At 37.0% G+C, this 17,718-nt stretch overlaps 2 protein-coding genes and 1 pseudogene across 3 annotated transcripts; 1 reads left to right on the top strand and 2 right to left on the bottom strand.

Moving 5' to 3' along the window:
• Positions 1–266: 266 nt before the first annotated feature.
• Positions 267–2,654, bottom strand: LOC137829345 (uncharacterized; annotated as a pseudogene).
• Positions 2,655–7,003: 4,349 nt separating this feature from the next.
• On the bottom strand, positions 7,004–7,480 carry LOC137829344 (uncharacterized). The gene has a single exon (XM_068636153.1). It carries the CDS (start codon positions 7,478–7,480, stop codon positions 7,004–7,006), a length of 477 nt encoding a protein of 158 aa, XP_068492254.1.
• Positions 7,481–13,672: 6,192 nt separating this feature from the next.
• On the top strand, positions 13,673–17,422 carry LOC137829572 (probable serine/threonine-protein kinase PBL7). Of its 2 annotated transcripts, XM_068636400.1 has the most exons (6): positions 13,677–14,138; positions 14,752–14,942; positions 15,150–15,339; positions 15,430–15,821; positions 16,669–16,931; positions 16,967–17,422. In XM_068636400.1, the coding sequence occupies exons 1-6, from the start codon at positions 14,027–14,029 to the stop codon at positions 17,397–17,399; spliced, it is 1,581 nt and encodes a 526-aa protein (XP_068492501.1). In that variant the 5' UTR covers positions 13,677–14,026; the 3' UTR covers positions 17,400–17,422. The 2 variants fall into 2 exon arrangements, with proteins under 2 accessions (XP_068492500.1, XP_068492501.1); XM_068636399.1 differs by having other exon boundaries at positions 13,673–14,138; positions 16,669–17,362.
• The last annotated feature ends 296 nt before the right edge of the window (positions 17,423–17,718 follow it).

The raw sequence follows: 17,718 nt of genomic DNA, 5'->3' as shown, positions 1-17,718 counted from the left end.
CGACCCCGACGAACCTATTTGTAAAGACTGTGGAGATGAGCCCTTTTTCTCAAGGTAGTCAAAATCGAGATCTTACTTAGGATCAGAAAGATTAACATGAATCGTAAAACGTAAGATCGTGTTATCGTAAGATCCTACAAATTTTATGGAATTCATAATTGAACCTCATAATATATAAAAGAGTACATAATTAGGTGTAAGCAACACATTCTATCATAAGAGTAACCATTTACTAGTTACAAAACATTGAGAAAATAGTAGTCTATCTAAACCAAATAATCTTGTAAGTTAAATTCATATTCAGCTTCATGATTTCCATCTCCTTCATCATTCAAATCAGTCATGTCTAAGTGATGACTATGTAAAGATTCATCCTCCTCTACTTCAATAGGAACCATGTTTTCATCCAAATCAAATGTTTCATTATGCTCATGCTCATCTTCCATAATCCACTCGTGATCGGATGAACAATCATCAATATTAATTTGAGTTGGTTTTCTTGTTTGCTTCTTCTTAGCTAATTTTGAATTAGCCATAACAAAAACAACATCATTCATTGTGCTTTGCTTTAGCCTATTTCTTCTCTTTGTGTGGACCTAAACAAATGCAAACACAAATATTATAAGTAATTTAATGGATTAGTAGTAGACTACTAATTATATTCTAAAGATATATTTTAAGTTAACTTACCATCTCAAAGGAACTCCAGTTACGCTCACATCCGGAAGAGCTACATGTCAAGCTCAATACATGAATGACAAACTTTTGGAGTTCTGGATACTCATAACCATAAGGCTCCCACCAATATGCGGGAGTCTTTAAATTGATTGACCTAGTAGCCATGGGACAACCAAAATTTTTTGCTCGTTTTTTGAAATCATCAATTTGAACATCAATGACAGTTTGTTCATTCTCATCCTCCACCATCCTAGTTATGCATTCCATTAGACCACGCTTCACCTCCAAATCTGCTTTAAATCCAGGATGATAATGCATTTGAGGGTTAAGAAAATAGCCTGCAGCATGCAAATGCCTATGGCGTTGCTTGTCTCACCTTTCATCAATGATGTTCCACAAAGGCAAATAACTAACCAAAATATATTACATTGAGTTAGTTTTTTGTTTTGAATTTCAAAATCACCATCTCAACAAACAAATACATAAAATACCTTTTTTTTGACACCATTGAAAGCTTTTTGTATCTTCTCTTTAGCTTGGTCCATTGCTTCATAAATGAAACCCATGACTGGCTTTTGATCCGAATCAACCAATCGAAGCACTTCAATGAGGCAATGCTCCCTTTCAAACATATTATGACATTCTTCCAAAAATTATGGTCTAAAACCACCTCTTCAACTATTTTTCCATCATTTGTTTTAGCAAACTTGTTAGACTTCCATTCATCACTAGTAAACATTCTGATTAAAGCTCCCTTATTCTCATGGAGGCACCCTAATGTCAAAAAAGATGTAGCAAACCGAGTAATACCCGATCTTACCAAATCTCTTCCCTTTGTGAAATGTTGAAGTAGAGAGATTAGAGAAGATCATTAATAAATAAAGGTAGTAATTTTTTTACCTTTTGGAATGATCTCCTCATGGATTGAGATTTTCTTCTCATAATCCTCCAACATTAAATCCACACAATGTACATCACAAGGTGTCCAAAATAACTTTTTTCTCTTTGTCATCAACATTTGACCAACAACTTTGTAGTTTGCTGCATTATCAGTGACAACTTGAATGACATTGTCTTTGTAGTTTGTAGCTTTGTAGTTTTCTCTTCAACAATGTTATCCATCATCTCAAAAAATTTCTCAGTTGTTTTAGATATAACAGATGCATCTATGGATTTTAGAAATACAATTCCCTTTGGGCTGTTCACCAAGAAGTTTATTATTGTCCTTCTTTTCTTATCAGTCTAACCATCAGTCATAATTGTACATCCAATTTTCTTCCATTCATCCCTATGTGAGTGTAGAGCAAGTAATGTATTTGTAATTTCCTCCTTCAAATATTTGACTCTAATGTCATGATAGGATGAAGGTTTAAATCCAAGACCATGTCTTGAAACCAAATCAAACATAGCAGTGAATTCTTCACTCTTTGCCACATTGAAAGGTATAGCATTGTTATAAAAGAACCTAGCAATTGCTTGACATGCCTCCTCTCTAATACCTTTCTTAAACATGTTGTTGATGGTAGTTTGCCTATTCTTAAAAATATTTCTGCCACTGGACTGTTGCTGGACTGAGTGAACTCTTCCTCACTGTTTTTTCTTTTCTCACCAGCTTTTGCCATTTCCTCATCATTCAAAGTAATACTTGATTTCTTATTTAATTTTTGTTGCAAACCAACAACAATTTCCCACATCTCCTTTTTAACTTCATTAGGAGCATCCTTGCATGCTCCAACATCCTTTTGAGTACCGGCCAAGTGATGCTTCAATCAATAAACTCCCCCGGTTAATACCTTTTGACAATATTTGCATTGAAGTTGTCTAGTATCCCCAATAACTGAGATACAATGCTTCCAAGTAACATCACTCCTATTTCCTGGAGCATTTTTTGGGAGTCACTATCACGGGTATAGAAGTCATTGTAATGATGGAAATTTGGGACTGCAGTTTGGGTTGCAGTGAAAAAAAAAAAGAAAAAAAAAACGGCACTTGGTTGCAGTGAGAAAAACAGAGAAAACAAAACTGCACTTGGTTGCAGTGAGAAAAAAAGAGGAAAAAAAAGCTGCACTTGATTATATAGAAAAAAACAGAGGAGAGCGAGACTGCAGTTGGAAACATGAAAGGGAAGGGGAGAGGAGTGAGAAAAAAAGAGGAAAAAAAATCTGCACTTGGTTATGTAGAGGAAAAACAGAGGAGAGTGGGACTGCAATGGAGAAGTTGATAGGGAATGGGAGAGAAGAGCGAGATTCTGTTTGCATGACTTAAAAATAATTAATTAAAAATTAATTATGTTGAATTTGTAACGTTTTTGAGTAAAAAATTAAAAATTTTACTGTGCAGTAACTGATTCCTCTCACTGTGCGGTAAGTGGATTCTTTTCAGTTATTTGAGCTTTTTATTTCATTGAGCCCATATGCTGCTGCCTCCATCTTAAACAGAGAAACCCTAATCCCAAACTATCCTATCTGCTGCTGCCACACCACAGCCACCGTGTCGCACTCCGTCACGTCGCGACACTGTAAACGCTACTGCGCCGCCACAACGATGATGTCAAAAGAGCTGCCTGTGACGATTTCCAGTATCGTGAAACTCGATGATTCCACGCGAGTTGCGATTTACAACGCCGATCCCACGCAATCTGCAGAAATCGTATTTTTCTGGTGATCGCAGATCGGCACCATGAGTATACATTGAAAGTCGTACGATCTTACGATGCAACTCGCGATTTTGACTACCATGCTCCTTCTGCTTCTTATATGTGACTTTATTCACCAAGCTCGGTGTCCGACTTCCTTTACAACCTTTTGAAAAAGAAATATTGTTATCCATGAACGTATTCCCCGCTCAATTGCAGCTTAATAGCTGAGCCTTTGTCCGAGCCTTTCACATCCTCTATAGCCAATTTGACATTATTCCGAGCTCCAACATGTATTTTTATTTCTTTGAATTTAAGATCTCCAAACATACCTCCTGGGCCTCCATTAGTGGTGTCAAAGGTCGAACCCTTCTTACGTTATTTCAGTCTTTTTATAAATCTTTCAAAGGGGAAATTCATAAAATTCAACAACCTGATCACATCCCTGCTCTTTTAGAGGGATTGCCCCTATATTGGTCATCCCGACCTAACTGTCAACCTACTCGCACTCTTGAAGATCTTGACACTAGGGAACTAGGTGACTGCAAAAAACTTGATGAGCTAGGGATAGTCTTTGAAACTCCGATTCTTCTAAAGCTCGAGTCCTGACCCCATGACTTAAAAGTTTACATCGGTATTCAATTTGACCAACATCTATTTATTTTCTTGTTGTCAACTATTTTTAACAAATGTCTCTATTTTTTAGATAACTCAATGTTGCTTACCAAAGTTGAAATAGCTCGTCGGACCAGAGGAGTTGTTGCTAAGTCCAATGCTGCTGCCAAGTCCAATGCAAAGTTGACGCCAATCGATTCTGAAAAGACTGCTACTGTGGTTGTCGAAAAAAAATGGTCCACTGACCATCTTCCAACTGTCGAACCTGTTGACTCTGTAGGTCATTCTTCCTATCACTAGGGATCATCTGCCAAATCCTGCAAAAAAGATGACAAAGGTATGGAGTTTGTAGACGAGCCTTCTTCCTGGCCCGAATTGATATCCCTTTTTGACTATCTGACCAAAAGGTTGGTAAAACAGGATTCCGAAGCAACCCACAAGGTTGCCCTAGAACTAGTGAAGGTGAACAAACTGGTGAGCTTGAAACTGCCCAAGTTGAGGTAACCTTCTACAAGAACAAATTGGCATAAATGGCTAGGGACAAGGATGATGCTTTGGGGAAGTTGCAGCGGACCATTATAGACTATGCTCGTCATTGCGAAGAGCGTCAAGCAACTAATTGAGCTTGGGAAGACGCTGAAGCTATGCTCCAAAATAAAGTTGCCACTCTTGAAGTTGCGTTGGAGGTAGCCAAAGATGAAGTGTCCCGAGCTTTTGTTGACGCTTTGATGATGCCATTGAACAAATTAAGGTTGTTCAACTTGGCATTGATACGTCGCCGCTCGACCCTTTCAAAAGTGTCGTGAATGGGCAGATTGTTGACGAGTAGCAAGGATTGAAAATCGTTACCTTTATGCATTTTGACAAACTTTAAACATTTTCTGCTTTATTTATGCTAACCTTTTGTAATTCTCACATTTGCTACTTTCATTATCTACTTTGACTTACAATTATCATTCCAATATTATGACAAGTTATATCTTTCGTGCATTACGTATGAACATTTACCAAAACCCCTTGATTTATTCCACACAAAAATAATTCTCCCTAAGCATATTTTCATAAAACTTTACTCTAGGTTCCTAGGTTCAGTTTTAAGAACGTATTCTAAATCACCTATCCAATCTTAATCCTACCAAATGTTGAATTATTCACCAATTCACATCGAAATTATATAACTAATTTTAAACATTTTCCACCTCTCATACCTAAATCAATTTACATGCCAAATTCATATATTCAAATTATAAACACTCGCCATATCAATTCACATGCCAAATTCATGTATTCAAATTTTAAACACTCGCCACATCAATTCACATGCCAAATTCATAAATTAAATTTTAAACATTTGTCACATCTCAATATAGTATCTCATCTTTACAAACTGAGGCTCCGCTCGGCACCATGGTGAGTGAAGACCCTACCATGGGTTTGTTATTGGATCATGTTTTCTCCTTGGCACCATGGAGGGTGAACACCAGTCCATGGTTTTGTGGACCGAGGCTCCGCTCGGCACCATGGTGGGTGAACACCCTACCATGGTTTTGTTATTGGACCAAGATTTTTCCTTGGCACCATGGAGGGTGATTACCAATCCATGGTTTTGTGGACCGAGGCTCCGCTCGACACCATGGAGGGTGAACACCTGTCCATGGTTTTGTGGACTGAGCTCCACTTGGCACCATGGTGGGTGAACACCCTACCATGGTTTTGTTTTCAGTCGTCCCTGCTTAAAAAAAATCTTTATAACAATACCTCATTTATTAGAATGGTGTAAAATGTTTCTTATGAGGGCATAAAGGAAAGAAAAAAAAAAATTCAACATAAACTAACTGTAATAAAATCGTAATTTGGCCACATTCTATCCACCATCCAGAGTCTCCAGATGATATGCTCCCCTGCCTACAACTTCCCGTACTCTGTAAGGTCCTACCCACGTTGATGTCAGTTTAATATCTTTCTGTGCCTCTCCCCTCTTATGCAAAACAAGATCTCCTTCTTTGAACTCTCTTGTATGTACCTTACTTAAATGTCTGGTTTCCACATTCCTTTTTCGTTTTGCCTCTCCCAGTTTTGCCTTGCTTCTAACTTCATCCAAGGTATCTAGCTGAAACAGTCTCCCTTCTTCCGGTGCTTTTTCCGAAAAATCCCCTACTCTTCTAGATGTTATCTCTAACTCAATGGGTAATATAACATCACTATCCTAAACCAAACTAAACAGGGACTCCTTTGTTTTTGACTGCACCGTTGTATGATACGACCAAATTACTTCAGAAAAAATTTCGATCCACCTGGCTTTAGTTGTGCCAAGTTTTTTCTTCAAGGCATTTAAGATAATTTTGTTTGCTGCCTCCACCTGCCCATTAGACTGGGGATGCTCTACGGAGGAGAAAATCTGACAAATAACCAACTCTTCACACATATCCTTCATCTTCTTACTAGGAAACTATGTCCGATATAAGCTCTCTAGGTACGCCAAACCTACACACTATTGATTTCCAAACAAACTTCGTAATCTTTTAAGCTATAATAGTTGTTAATGGCTCTACTTCCACCCATTTTGTAAAATACTCAATAGCTACTACAATGAACCTAAAGTGCCTCACCGATTTTGGAAAAATCCCCAAAATGTCAATCCCTCATCTAAAGAAAGGCCATGGTGCAACTAATGAATAAAGACGCTCTGCTGGAACCTTAATATCAATTGCATGTTTTTGACACCTGTCACATTTTCTGACGTACTCAAGACAAATGACTCTCAAAGTGGGCCAATAGAAACCAACTCGTACAATTTTCACCGCTAACGATCTCCCTCCTATATGGTTTCTGCATACTCCTTCGTGAACCTCCTGTATCACCCTCTCCTTACTAACCTCGTCCAGACATTTCAACAAGGGTAAGGAAAATCCCTTTCTATATAAACAACTCTCAATCATCTTATACATACATATATATATATATATATATATATATATATATATATATATTCTTTTTCAGGATACCCTGCTCTTCCATATCTGTCGGTTTTTTTCCTTCCTCGAACCACCTCACATACATATCCATCCAGCTTTGCTAACTACAAATTTGCATCGCCTCTCCAATGACCACACTAGGCTCTGCCAAGCTTTCCTGTATTACTGACCTATGATTAGCCGATCTTTTTGTACTTGCTAATTTAGATAACAAATTTGCTCTGGAGTTTTGCTCCCGTGGGACATGCACCAAAATGAATTCCTCGAATTTGGACGCCATTGTTTGCACCTTCTCCAAATACTTAGCCAAATGCGGATCTCTTGCTTGAAAATTTCCTGCCACCTGCTCCGTCACCAATTGCGAATCACTTCTAACCACTAACTTCTTTACACCCATATCTTCTGCTAACCTCATCTCAGCTAACAAAGCCTCATACTTCGCCTGATTATTACTAGCCCGGAACGCGAATTTTAAAGACTGCTCCACCAAAACCCTGTCCGGTCCTTCCAGGATAATCCCTACTCCACTACCTTGAGTATTGGATGCTCCATCCACCGACAAAATCCATCCTCCCATCCTACCCAATTGACACTCTTCTCCCGATCCTGCTAATTCAGCCACAAAATCCGCCAGTACTTAAGGTCGCACCAAACCCCTACTTTCAAATATCAAACCATACTCTGAAAGTTCCACCGCCCATTTCATCATTCGTCCTACCAAATCCACCTTTAATAACACCTGCTTAATTGGAAAATCTGTTTTCACAATAATCTGAAAATTCTGGGAGTAATATCTTAACCTTCTTGCCGTGATTACCACAACTAAAGCTGCCTTTTCAATCTTCTGATACCTTACCTATGCTCCTTGGAAAATCTGACTAAAGAAGTAGATCGGTCTTTGGTCCTTCTTTTTTTCCTGTGTTATCACTGTACTTAATGCATTTTCTGTTACGCATAAATACAAATACACAGGTAACCCCGCTACAGGCTTGATCAGGATTGGAGGCGATGCAAGTATACTTTTTAATTTCTGAAATGCTTCTTCACATTCGTTTGTGCACATGAAGAGATCATTGCCCTTTAGACATTGAAAGAAAGAAATCGACTTTTCTCCTACTTTCGGGATGAAACGTGACAATGATGTCATCCTCCCTGCCAACTGTTGTACTTCCTTAACAGACACCGGACTTCTCATGCTAAGAATTGCCTCACACTTTTTTGGGTTCATCTCAATTCCGCTTTGAGTCAACATAAACATCAAAAACTTTCCCGCCCTTACTCCAAACACACATTTTTTCTAGATTCAGCTTCAACTTATACTTATCTAATGTTTGAAAGAATTCCCTCAGATCTTGCACATGACTACTGGCTCTTACGGATTTAACTACCATATCGTCTACATATGACTCCACATTCCTTCCAATCATATCCCCCAGAATTCGATCCATCATCCATTGATAGGTCGCCCCCGCATTCTTCAATCCGAAGGGCATATTTATGTAACAAAAGTTCGATAAACTTCCCCTAAAGGTTGTCTTTTCTATATCACTAGGATGCATTCGGATTTGATTATATCCCGAATATGCATCCATAAACTTAGAAGCTCACAACTAGACACCCCATCCACCAAAATATCAATATTAGTTAACGGGAAAGCATCTATGGGACATGCTTTGCTCAAGTCTGTGAAATCTGTACACCTTCTCCATTTGCCATTACTTTTCTGGACCAACACCACATTGGCTAGCCAAGTAGGGTATTGTATCTCCCTAACGTGGCCCACACTCCTTAATTTCTCCACTTCCTGACTCACTATTTGCTACCTCTCTTCCCCCAACTTCCTTCTCTTTTGTACTACTGACTTCACATTTGGGTTTACCGACAAACGATGTCATATGAAATCCGGGTCTATTCCTGGCATATCCTGTACCGTCCATGCAAAAGCTCGTACATTTTCTCTCAAGCACTCTATCACCTCTTTATCCCGTTCAATCCCCATTTGACTTCCAATTTTAACCATCCTACCCTCCTGCAACTCAATGGTTTTGGTTTCCTCTGCCGGTTGAGGTCTTTCTTCCTTGTAATCTACCTTCGGATCCAACTCTATCTCCTCACAATTTTGGTCTACCCTCTCTAATTGCCAACACCGCTTTTTATTATTTTTTAAACTACCTTCATAACACTTCCTTGCAGACCTTTGATTTACCCTTATTACTCCTACCCTATGCCCATCCATCAGATACTTCATTTTCATATGCACTAATGATACTACTGCTCCTAACTTATTTATCGCAGGTCTTCCCAACAAAATATTATATGATGAAGGGATATTAACTACCATGTACCTGATATTGATCGTATTGACCTCACTTCCTTCCCCAAAGGTTGTTCTCGCCTCAAAGTAGCCTCTTACTTGAACTGGATCACCAGAAAAAGTGACAAACACCCCTTCATAAGGATCAAGTTCATCAACCGATCCTTCCATTGCCACAAATGCGTGCTAGAAGAGCACGTCCGTCGAAGAGCCTTGGTCTACTAGCACCTTATGAATGCGTCGACTTTTCATTACAACTAATATAACAATAGGATCATTGTCATAAGGAAAAACATCCTCCAAATCCTCCCTTGTAAAGTTTAAGGTCGGAGTATGAGCCACCTCCGTGGCCAATTGCATTACTGATCTTGCATATCGTTTCCTATCTACATTGGAAACTCCTCCACCCAAAAATCCGCCTGCGATTGTATTTAGGTCTCCCATTGTTGGCTTCTCATGTTCTTCCTTCTTCCGACCCTCTCCTTTCTCTGCATCTTTTACAACTTCTAACCCTATCTTATCCGCCTCCTCCCCATCATCTTTCAAGATTTGTAATAAACCCCTTTTTACGAACTCTTCTATTTGTCTCACCAAAGAATAACATCTTTTTGTGATACACCCTATGGAAACAACACCATGCTTTTGAGTTTCTTCCCATGATTTTATTGGTTTTTTTTCCAGAAATCGGAAAAGTTTTGCCATGTTGACATCTTTAATAATATCCTTCTGGGAAGGCACCAACTTTGGCGGAAACCAATCAGATCTTTCCTCCCTCCAATTGCCATACCTTTCACCTCTTATTTCCCCATAAGGAAACGCCCCCGATCTTCTCTCCTCGTTTGTACTAGTCCTCCCCTTTTATTATTAAGTGGGCGAAAACCAATTGTGGTCCTCTCTCCTTTAGATCTTGTTCCCTCTTCACCCCATCTCTCTTCTCCCTTCTTTCTCCTAACGAATTCCTCCACTTTAATATACGATGTTGCCTTAAGATTAATAGCGGCCATGTCCTCCGATCTCCTCTTCACCAATGACTCACCGAAACCTCCAGATTTTAATAAAAGCTTCCACATATATCCCCTCATTAGGTTGCGGGATCTGCACCACCACCTCATTAAATATTGCTTCACCGCCTCCCCTTTGGATTGTTTCACCTCAAACAGATCTGCCGTGCTTGGAGGTTTTGTTTTATTTGCCGCAAAATGAGCGAAAATCGGACAAAAACCTCCAACGATGTTACTGACCCCTCGAGAAAAGTGCTAAACCAATCCAACGCCGTTCCTACTAACGATCCTGCCAGCATTTTGCATCGGGAAACATTCGATCCTCTATGAATCAACATCTGTGCCCTGAAGTTTTTAATGTGAGCATTCAGATCCTGCTTTCCCGTGAACAAACTAATTTTTGGAAATACATAACTTGTTGGAAAGGGTTCGTTCAGAATTTCCTCTGAAAATGGTTGGAAATATGGCTCCACTTCCTCCAATTCCCACCTTCTTGTCTTCCGATCTTCCAATTGCCTCTGCAACTCCTCACTCCGCCTTTGAAGTTGCTCTTGTCCTCTTAACACTTCCTTCATTCGTACCCTTGTTTCTTCTTGCCCCCTTCTAAATTCCTCTGCACGCTTTTCATTTTGCCTCTTTATGGTTTCCATCATCTCCATCAGCACACGTGTTGCTTCTGGCGGGGGCTCCCCGTTGGAAACCCCAATTGGCTCCTCTTCTGCCATTATTCTCTTGGTTCCTCTCATTTTTTCACTTTATTTTGATTTTGTGGCACATGAATAATTTTGCCTGCCCCGCGGTCGGCGCCAAATGTTCTAGAACCTAGTCGTAGAACATCAATTAATAGGCTAGGGTAAGTGTACCCTATACCAGTGTGTAAAAGATATATCCTTCTGCTGACGCTCCTTCTTACATATATTGACACACCCTGTGTAACGTAACCCGATTCTATCTTTACTGAGCCACTATGTGTGATTAAGTCTAATGAATAAAGGATGACACACGTTTTCTGTTGATTATAGGATTCCAATTCTCATATTATGCGTCGAGCATAGGCCCATCACTCTACATGCCCCCAACCTCTACCGTAGGCTACTAAGGCTATTATTATCAAGTTGAGCGTGTTCAAGTAACGACCACCCCATACATGTCGGGCCCATACCTTCACTCTATAATTTTAATTCCAAATTAGTCACTGTAAGGACTAATTTAGGAGCTAAAGTAGTTAGTAGCTAATACCATGATCGAGATAGCCTATCTAAAGTCGAGATGGATGACCGACATTGTTTTAAGAATATCTTCAAATACTTATGCTTTCAAGACTTAAGTTTATCAAGCTTGGGAGGCTAATGTACTTTATATGACTGAGATCACCGGTTGAGGTCATACATGATCGAGATGGCCTACATGAGGTCGAGATGGATGATCGACATCGTTATGAGAACATATTCAAACACTTAGGCTTAAGGTTTAAGCCTATCGAGTCTGGGGCTATTGTACTTTATATGACCTAGATCACCGATTGAGATAGTACATGGCCGAGATGACTTACATGAGGTTGAGATGGTCTACCGAGGTCGAGGTGGATGGTCGATATCGTTCCGAGAACATCTTCAAGGCTCTTAAGACTTAAGCCTATTAGATGGCTGATCGAGACTATGTTTAGGTTGGGACCATGTCGCAAACATAAAACAATTGATAAGTCTAAATAATAATTAGAAACTAATTAATGTACCAATTAGTATGTATTGTCAAGATTAAAATGAGAGTAACCTAAAAAATTGTGATAATCTAGACCAAGTATCAACGAGCTCTCGCTCACCTCTGTAAATAGGTGAAGACTCCATGGTGAAAGATATGTTTTCCTCTCAACACTGATTTGAACATTAAAGAATCTTTTGTAGGTAGGTTTTCCATCCTAACTGAATCACACAATTAACCAAAATCCAAGAAGTAATTAAGGTCCAAAATTTCGAGACCAAAATTAAAAAAAAAAATACCTTCTCTGTCCATAAAAAATAAAAATAAAAATCTATTTGTTTGCCTCATAGACTCGTGAAAAGGATGTTTAAAGAGAATACATAGTGTACCTGCTCACCTCTAGGTCGGAAACAATTAATTATTCAGGGTGACCACCCAACTTCATAACCGAGCCATAATTTGCCATAAATGATCATCATGAATAAAACGGCCTAATCAATAAGTCTTAATTGAGGAGCGACTATTGTTGAAACAATGAATAACAATTACATGGCTAATCTAAGGGACTCATAACTCATTTGCGGTTGAGAATTCACTATCTTTGTGCTCCTATTGACTTAAACATCATAAAGTCATTTTCATGTGGACCTCTCCTTCACAATTGAAGACCAACTGAAAGCTCGTTTCTTGAGGAACACACAATCCTCGTGGAATTATACTCTCCAAATTTATTTTCGGTAAGAACACATAATGAAAAGGATATTTAAAAATAATACATATTTGATCTTGTAATTCCAACACATTACATAATAATAATAATAATAATAATAATAATAATAATAATAATAATAATAATAATAATAACAATAATAATAATAATAATAATAATAACAATAATAATAATAATAATAACAATAATAATAATAATAATAATAATAATAATAATAATAATAATAATAATAATAATAATAATAATAATAATAATAATAATAATAATAATAATAATAATAATAATAATAAAGTGATCTCATAAAACAATGATCTAAAATTTATAATTATATATTTTTATTTTTGATGAATATAACATTTGTGTTTTATATATGTTTTTATTGAGTAATATGTTTTATATTTAAAATGTTGTATATTCATGATATTAAATATTAATTAAATAGTTTTTATAAAAAATAAATATTATAAGAAAAAATATATAATATTATTAAAATTTTAATATTAAAAAAAAGTTCTCTTTAATATAAAATAGTAATAGTAATAAAAATTATAATTATATAAATATTAAAATAAAATTTAAATACTTGTTATTATTCCCAAATTAAAAAAAAGAGAGATATTACACCTATTTGCCAATAGTTCAGATTTTTCCAATCAAAATCATAGTGAATTTGAAGAATAAAGGGGAAATGGATAGTAAAAGAAATTTAAGCAAAACATACATAGCAACTCGACCTCTTGTCATTAAACTACTCCCTTTACACCATATTAGAATAACAAAACATGCTCTCCAATTTTCTATTAATAATTTCTTCTATCTATCCTTTTTTTAGAATATAATGAAACAGATAAAAAAAATTAAGTTAAAAAATAAAAAACCTGATAATTTAAGATAAAAAATAATTTTCTGTCAGAAGCAGATAAAAACCCTTTTAAAAAATGAAAAACAATATTTTAAAGTATAATGACCAAAATTAAAATCAAAGTAAACTATAAAAGCCAAAAACACATTTAAACCTAATTTATTTATTGGACTTGGACACTTAAACGACATCGTCAAAGGGGATGTGAGCAAGAAGTGTGTTTCAGCCTTGATCCAGTGTGGCGCATCTCAGCCAATGATGGTGCTTTTCCGACCAAAAAGAAACCAATGACGAAATTTCTGCTTGAAAATACTACGAAAATTGAAAACCAATCGTAGGCAACCTCACAATCACTAGAGACACCGATGATTATGATGACATTAAAGCAGCACCAAGTGTAAGAGAGAGAATGCAAAGGTGACTCCTTTTCATGTGAATTTTGACTGATCCATTGATTATTCAGCAACCATCTGCGTATCTGCCTGAAAAAGGAAGAGGGAAGAAGAAATTGAAACATGGGTTGGATTCCCTGTTCCGGAAATTCAAACACTAAGAAGAAGCTAAAGAAGAAGTTGGAGAAGATGGAAGTGCAGAGCAGTCTTGTTGATCCGATCAAAGCCACCCCAGGTAGCGATGTTGTTGAATTTGTTGGAGTTGGCTGTAAAAAATGTCATCAGTGGTTTGGGATAGCCAGACCCCTCTTGTGAGACTTGTGTTTTCCCTTGATTTCTGTTGTTCCTTTTTTATGAAGATTAATTGGGGTTGAATAATTAGAGTAATAACAACATATATTCTCTTATTAGTAAGAAATGAAATGTTGTGAATTTTAATTTTGTATACCTTTGGTAGACCAGATTGAGTCCTGGATGAGCGAACTTCTCAGGTAAAAAGATAGGTGGAATTTCATATAAAAATGACTGACAGCTTCTATTTAATATTTTTATGCTCCTCTGCAGAGTTGAATCTAAGAATTTGTTTATTTTAGCTTATTGATTTTCACAAAGTATACATATCAACTGTAAAATTGTACTAATGATGGTAATTTTGAAATTATGCATCCTATGAGACCAAGTCAGTTTGTGTTTCTTTTTCTGAAATTTGGTGAATGAAATATACCATGTTGTACTTTCTGAATCTTAAACACTGAAGAAGGACGAATTGGTCTTGGATATTAAATCTAAACCGACTGTCGTTTATATTTCTTCACACTTAAATCATTAGTTTTTGGAGTGGAATGCAGGGAAATTGAAGAGGAATTCATCCATGAATTCCAAAGATTCCTCTAGAAATGGAAACCCTGATCACATTGCTGCACAGACATTCTCATTCCGTGAGTTGGCAACTGCTACTAGAAACTTCAGAGCTGAATGTCTTTTAGGCGAGGGAGGCTTTGGAAGAGTCTACAAGGGGCGTTTGGAAAGTATTAATCAAGTGAGTGTGTTTCTCATGAAGCATATGTGAAATTCTCAGGGAAATGAAGAAATGCTTCATTATTTTTTGTTATTCATCATTTCTCTCCCATCCACGTTGCTTCCTGACACCAGAGTAGCACCTTATGAGTTTTGCATGCATGGAAATGAGGTTTAAATTTGTGTAGTTTGATATGACATGCTTCATGATTTCTAATGTTGAATGTAGATTGTTGCAATTAAACAACTTGACCGAAATGGACTACAAGGGAATAGAGAGTTCCTTGTTGAAGTTTTGATGTTAAGTCTTCTTCACCACCCTAACCTTGTCAACCTGATTGGTTATTGTGCTGATGGGGATCAAAGGCTTCTAGTTTATGAATTTATGTCATTAGGATCATTGGAAGACCACTTACATGGTATATGTATTACAAATTTGTATGTCATCTCTTTCAATTCATTATGTATTGGCTTGAAGTATATATTTTTAATAAATGTTTGATACTCAGATATTTCTCCTGGGAAGAAACAACTTGATTGGAACATACGGATGAAAATAGCTGCTGGAGCTGCAAGGGGATTGGAATATTTACACGACAAAGCTAATCCTCCTGTCATATACCGAGATTTAAAATGCTCCAATATTTTGCTTGGTGAAGGATATCATCCTAAGTTATCTGATTTTGGTCTGGCTAAACTTGGTCCCGTGGGGGAAAACACCCATGTATCTACAAGGGTTATGGGAACCTATGGATATTGTGCTCCAGAGTATGCAATGACAGGTCAACTGACTCTGAAATCAGATGTTTATAGCTTTGGTGTTGTTCTTCTGGAAATAATTACTGGAAGGAAAGCAATTGACAATTCAAGATCTGCAGGAGAGCAGAATCTTGTTGCTTGGGTAAGAAAGTCACTGTTATCTCATCTCATATGTCTGACTGGTAATTTATCAGCTGGAAGACTGTATAATAAATCATCAAATATAACACTGGATCGCTTCATTTGCATATTAGTAGCCAAATGGTAGTATTGTGTGATTTAAATAAGGGGAGGCAAGTATTTAATATGAATTGGACATACTTGGCAAATTTTACCTGCATAATTGGACTTGTGAGAATTTGTAAGTATTGAAAGTCTACATTAATTATCTTTATCTCTCCTCCATTTTGTTGTAAATATTCTGTTTTTATCTTAAGTAACCAGTTAGAAACAGATTATCTAAATATAGGATTTGTAAGTTAGTTATTTCATTGTTCATAGGGATTTGCTATTATGACGACCTATTTTTTTGCTACTTTTCATAAGAGGTGTTTTGAATCTTTTCTCAAACAGTTCAAAATATTACTTTCCAGGTGAAATCATTTCCACTCAAATAGTTAATAGTTCTCAGTTATGTCTTAAGTAGAGCAACAAAACATGGTATATAATTAGTGATGTACATTGCTTTCGGTAGGAAATTACTGTCATGGTAATTCAAAAGTTCTTTCAACTGATATTTTCTTCAGAGTTATTTTTCTCTTTTCCTTTCTTTTGGTAGGCTTTCTGATTTCATCCTCTTTATTTTGTTCCCTTCTCAATAAAATCTTCTCAAAACATGAAATTCCTACTGTGATGTTGAAATTGGTCCTCAAAGTTCTGCATATCCCATAAATTTTCTAACTGCCTTTAGCTTATTCAATTGCGATTTTGAAATTTGATACTATGATCTTGTCTTTGCTCTTTATTTAAGTAATTTGATTAAATTGCAGGCCAGACCCTTGTTCAAAGATCGAAGAAAATTCTCACAAATGGCTGATCCAATGCTCCAAGGTCAATATCCTTCAAGAGGGCTATACCAGGCTCTTGCTGTTGCAGCTATGTGTGTTCAGGAGCAGGCCAATATGCGTCCAGTTATAGCTGATGTTGTCACTGCTTTGAGTTACCTTGCGTCACAAAAATATGATCCCAGTACACAGACTGTACAAAGCTCTCGCCATGCTCCTGGTACTCCTCCTAGAACCAAGAGGGGATAGTGATATGGAGCTCCATGTTTGTTAGTTATGGTAGTCTGGTGCAAATTTCAAACATCTTACAACACACTGCAAGATATAGATTTGTAGATGTTAATACTGGTTGTCTTATGGTGGTGTTCTTCCTTCAGAGCATAGTAGCTAAAAATGTTGTAAAATTTTGTTCTACTTCTGGTGCACATAACTGCTCCTATTTTCCATTTGGAGCCAAGATGGTATATTCACTTCCTTTTCCCTTAGTTTCTATTTTAAAAGAAAATTGTTGGATTCATGATTCATGTTCCTTCTGTCTTGGCAATTGTTCTAGTGGTGTACCAGCATTCCATAGTTGTCAATTCTTCTTTCTCCTGGTCGTTTGTATAGTAATGAAGCTCTGTAAAATTTGGCTTTTTCAACCAAGGAAGTATAACATAATATCATGTGTTATCTCCTACTTTCGTCTTGTTTATATTGTCGTGTATAGATTTTAAATGTAACTTTTTATACTGTTTTATGCTGTGCAAGCGTTCTTGAATACACTTTCATAGCACATACTTGACTCGAGTTTCCTTGCAATTACACGTGCACGCTTTTGATGATTAAATGTCGTAATATAATCCTAATAAAACCACAAGATGCTAAATTGGAAAACGAAGGGCGCGGGGACCTAAAATAAACTTAGTTGGCGTGGAACCTGGCTCTCTGGCTCAGTTACTGTTTTATCATTTGACAAACTGATTGTCGTTTTCTTTGATTTGTTGTTGAAGAGAATTTTCGTTGTACATAATTTTTTAATTAAACCAATCCGCT

The sequence above is a fragment of the Phaseolus vulgaris genome, chromosome 7 (genome assembly GCF_000499845.2).
Source record: "Phaseolus vulgaris cultivar G19833 chromosome 7, P. vulgaris v2.0, whole genome shotgun sequence".
Classification (NCBI taxonomy): Eukaryota; Viridiplantae; Streptophyta; class Magnoliopsida; order Fabales; family Fabaceae; genus Phaseolus; species Phaseolus vulgaris.
The sequence above is the reverse complement of the archived record's forward strand: the minus strand, read 5'-3'. Positions and strand labels throughout refer to the sequence as shown.